At 43.9% G+C, this 4,584-nt stretch overlaps 1 protein-coding gene across 2 annotated transcripts in view; it reads right to left on the bottom strand.

Moving 5' to 3' along the window:
- Positions 1-394: 394 nt before the first annotated feature.
- The window catches only part of LOC119418409 (protein Z-dependent protease inhibitor), a 22,229-nt gene continuing 18,039 nt past the window's right edge, over positions 395-4,584 (bottom strand). For both annotated transcript variants that reach the window (XM_037685685.1, XM_037685686.1), the window contains exon 6: positions 395-1,119. In XM_037685685.1, coding sequence (XP_037541613.1) covers positions 934-1,119 — 186 coding nt within the window. In that variant the 3' untranslated portion in view covers positions 395-933. The remainder of the gene's footprint in view (positions 1,120-4,584) is intronic.

Below are 4,584 nucleotides of genomic sequence, written 5' to 3'. Positions count from 1 at the left end.
GATCCACTCTGAGAAGGTGCTATTTAAGAGACTGAGCTGAATACAGCACCTCAGACTGAGGAAGTCCTCAGGATGAGAGACGAAACGTTTCTACATTTTATTTTTTTTTTATGTCCAGAGGACCTGACTTAACTTTATTAGATTTCTCTACCAGGATTATTGAGCATGCATCTGGATCCATCCATCCATCATCCAACCTCATCTATCCAGCGGTCTGACATATCAGAGAGCAACAGGTTCAGGGGGTCCAGACTTCCTCTCGTGAGCAGCAGTTGCAGTTAGAAGTTTCCTGGGAATGAATGTGAGACAGTGATTTCTGAATGATTTATATGAACTGCTCTTTTTCCAAAGAGAAATGATTGTTCAGCACATAACTTCAGTGATAAAAAAGAAGTTGGTGCAAACAAATGAATTTGTTTAATCCACTCCACATCAAAAGTATACATACAGGCTAACACTAATACAGATGCGAACACATTGGTTCAGTGTAGTGATGTTACAGTCGACAAGACACATGCATTAATCTACCTGACTGTACCTACATGATGCTAATGGACATGAGTAACATTATTAATAATAAGTAGAAAGTGCTTAATGATACTAAGATCAAATCTGTGTTAAATGTTGGTCTGATGCAAAACAGAGAAGTGATATTTCTGACAGTTTTTAGTATTTTGATCAATATTTCTGACACTAAGCTGATGCTAATGTCAATAAATGTGTGTGACGCTGACAGTAACAGGATGCAGGTTCAACACAGAATCTTGTTTATTAGTAAACAAATGTCAAGCACCAAATAAGAAGTAGAGTTTGGGCTTAATGTTTGTTTACTTCTGGATCTCTCAGGTGACCCTGTAACACCTCATGACATTTTTGTTAAGTACAGGAAACACCAGAACCTGGCAGGTGCAGTGGGGTGGGTCAGGTAACGGTTTATTTCTGTGTGGGGTCGGTGACTCGGCCCATGAAGAGCAGGCAGCTGGTGGACTCCTGGTAGATGATGAAGATGAAGGGCCTGTTGAGGGTGAGTCGTGGTGGCGGCGTGGAGAATGGCCTGCCTCCTGGACTGCTGGTGTCAGCGACGCTTTCGTTCACCGTCATGACAGATGTATGAAGAATCTGGAGCACCAAGAGGTCAGAGGTCAGACAAAAACAGTCCATCAGAGAAGTGTTTGTGTCACAGTTTACACTCTGTTTTTCCTTTTATTTATCACTCTGTTCACTGTTTGATATTCTCCTCTGCTCCTCTGGTATTTTCCTCTGCTGCTTCTGACAGCCTGCTGCATGTCACACCTCTCTCTCTCTCTCTCTGATTACTGCTGATGGTCTCCACCTGTTTCTGGGTGTATTTATACTTCCTGCTTTCTTCACTCTTTGCCAGATCAACTGCTTGCTTTTGTCACAGTTATCCAGCGTTTCCATAGTCTCACAGCTCTTTGTATCTTGACCCACGCCTGTTTCCTCGACCACGCTTTTTGCCTGCCCCTTTTGTACCTCAGCCCTTCAGACCTTGTTAATGACCTTTGCACGTTTTTGGATTTCGCCTCTCCCTTTTGGTACTGTCGCCTTTTCGGATCCCGTTAATGAACTCTGCTCGTCCTCGACTACGCCTCTGGATTCTCCTTGGTCCCTGCAGCTCTGTGTCTCTGCTGAGCAGCCCCCGACAACAAGAAAGGTTAGTGTTTTTCCAGACCGTCTGTATTCAGATAACTGTTGTTATTCTGTCAAAACACTAACCTCTCCTCTGTATCGTTTTAGACACAGTTCCAGCTCTGGACCCGAATCATCAGAAGCTGTTTATTCATTCAATAAACATTTTAAAACCATTCTGAGTTTGTGTGTGGGATCCTCTGCCATCAGATCCTTGACAGTTTGTCCCCGAGCAGGATGTGATCATCAACAATGCTGAGGGGCCGCCGCCCCCACGTGCCCCCCCCCCCCCACGCAGACAGAGGTGAACATGTAGAAACACTGGAGACCTGCTTCAACAGCTTGTGGGGCTGAACCCAGGGCAGCAGGTCCAGAACCGATCCAAGCACACCTGAAATATGACACCTGTAGGAGGAGTCTCAGTGATGACCAATGAGAACGTAGACAGGTTGGAACATTTTTATTTCTGTTTTTATTATTATTATCCTTTATTTAACCTGCATTTAACTTTATTTAACATTTATTTAACCTCTATTTAACCTTAATTTAACATTTATTGAACCTTTATTTAACCTTAATTTAACATTTATTGAAACTTTATTTAACATTTAACATTTATTGAACCTTTATTTAACATTTATTTAACCTTTATTTAACATTTAACATTTATTTAATCTTTATTTAACATTTATTTAACATTTATTGAACTTTTATTTAACATTTATTGAACTTTTATTTAACATTTATTTAACATTTATTTAACATTTACTTAATATTTATTTAACCTTTATTTAACATTTATTTAACATTTATTGAACTTTTATTTCAGAGTCAGAGTTTCTTTATTGTCATTCGCACCTCATGTGGTACATGTGGTGGAGCGAAATTATGTCCACAGGGTCCCAGTTACATCCAACAATAAAATGTATAAGAAAAACAGTAATAACATCTAAGATATGAACTAAGAAAAACATCAACATTTAACATTTATTTAACCTCTATTTAACATTTATTGAACCTTAATTTAACCTTTATTTAACATTTAACCATTTATTGAACCTTTATTTACATTTATTTAACATTTAAGTAACATTTATTTAACATTTATTTAAAATTTACTTTAATATTTATTTAACCTTTATTTAACATTTATTGAACCTTTATGGGGGAGGATGCCGGTCAGACCTGGCAGGCCCAAACGTGTTGTGAGGGTTTGCTGGGAACGTCTGGCAGAGTCTCCTGTGAGACGGAGCTTTAACTCCCACCTCCGGGAGAACTTCAAACATGTTCCGGGGGAGGTGGGGGACATTGAGTCTGAGTGGGCCATGTTTCGTGCCTCTATTGTCAAGGCGGCTTACCGGAGCTGCGGCTGCAAGGTTGTTCGTGCCTGTCGCGGCGGTAACCCTTGAACCCGATGGTGGACACCGTCGGTGAGGGATGCTGTCAGGCTGAAGAAGGAGTCCTTTCTGACCTTTTTGGCCAGTGGGACCTTGGAAGCAGCTGAAGGGTACCAGCAGTCCAAGCAACATGCGGCTCAGGTGGTCGATGAGGCAAAAACATGGGCATGGGAGAGTTCGGAGAGGCTATGGAGAATGACTTCCGCACAGCTTTGAGGCGATTCTGGTCCACCATCCGGCGTCTCGGGGGGGAAAGCAGTACGCCACCAACACTTTTTATAGTGGGGGTGGTGTGCTGCTAACCTTTACTCGGGATGTCATGGGTCGGTGGGCAGAATACTTTGAAGACCTCCTCAATCACACCGGCACGTCTTCCACTGAGGAATCAGAGCCTGGGGACTCTGGGATGGGCCCTCCAATCTCTGGTGCTGAGGTCACCGAGGTGGTTAAAAAGCTCCTCGGTGGCAGGGCCCCAGGGGTGGATGAGATTCGCCCAGAGTTCCTTAAGACTCTGGATGTTGTAGGGTTGTGTTGGCTTACGCGACTCTGCAATATTGCGTGGACATCGGGGGGAAGTTCCCCTGGATTGGCAGACCGAGGTGGTGGTTCCCCTATTCAAAAAGGGGGACCGTAGAGTGTGATCCAACTACAGGGGAATCACGCTCTTAAGCCTCCCTGGTAAGGTCTATTCGGGGGTTTTGGAGAGGAGAGTCCATCGGATAGTCGAACCTCAGATTCAGGAGGAGCAGTGCAATTTTCGTCCTGGTTGTGGAACACTGGACCAGCTGTGCACACTCAGCAGGGTCCTGGAGTGTGCGTGGGAGTTTGCCCAACCGGTCTACATGTGCTTTGTGGACTTGGAGAAGGCATTCGACCGTGTCCCTCGGGGAACCCTGTGGGAGGTACTCTGGGAGTATGGGGTTCTGGGCCCTTTGATATGGGCTGTTAGGTCCCTATATGACTGGTGTCAGAGCCTGGTTCGCATTGCCGGCAGTAAGTCGGGCTTGTTCCCGGTGAGAGTTGGACTCCGCCAAGGTTGCCTTTTGTCACCAATTCTGTTCATAACTTTTATGGACAGATCTAAAAAAGTTTAATCTGGTCCTCTGGACATTCAAAAAACAAAACAAAAAAAAAAAAACAAAGCAAAACAACAAAAAAATGTAGGAACGTTTCGTCTCTCATCCGAGAGACTTCCTCAGTGTGAGGTGCTGTATTCAGCTCAGTCTCTTAAATAGCACCTTCTCAGAGTGGATCAACCAGTTTGCTGCTGACAACCAGAACCAGCTGATCACATGCTCAAGAAGGACCATCAGCCTAACAATGGATCATTAGCACCTGATGGCTGTTTACTGTTCACAGAGGGCTGAGTGATACTAGCAATCACAGCATTGTAAGAGGGGACAGTTGAACCTGGAGGCTCCACCCCTGTTTAATGATGGACGGTTTCTTTTCACAAAGATGGCCTCCTTTACTCCTCTCTCAAACCATCGTTCCTCTCTGTCCAGGATGTGAACATCTTCATCCCTGAAAGAGTGAC

This window comes from Nematolebias whitei, chromosome 12 (assembly GCF_014905685.2).
Source record: "Nematolebias whitei isolate Nwh7 chromosome 12, NemWhi1, whole genome shotgun sequence".
In the NCBI taxonomy this organism is placed as follows: domain Eukaryota; kingdom Metazoa; phylum Chordata; class Actinopteri; order Cyprinodontiformes; family Rivulidae; genus Nematolebias; species Nematolebias whitei.
Note: the sequence above shows the minus strand (reverse complement) of the source record. Positions and strands in the feature narration are given on the sequence as shown.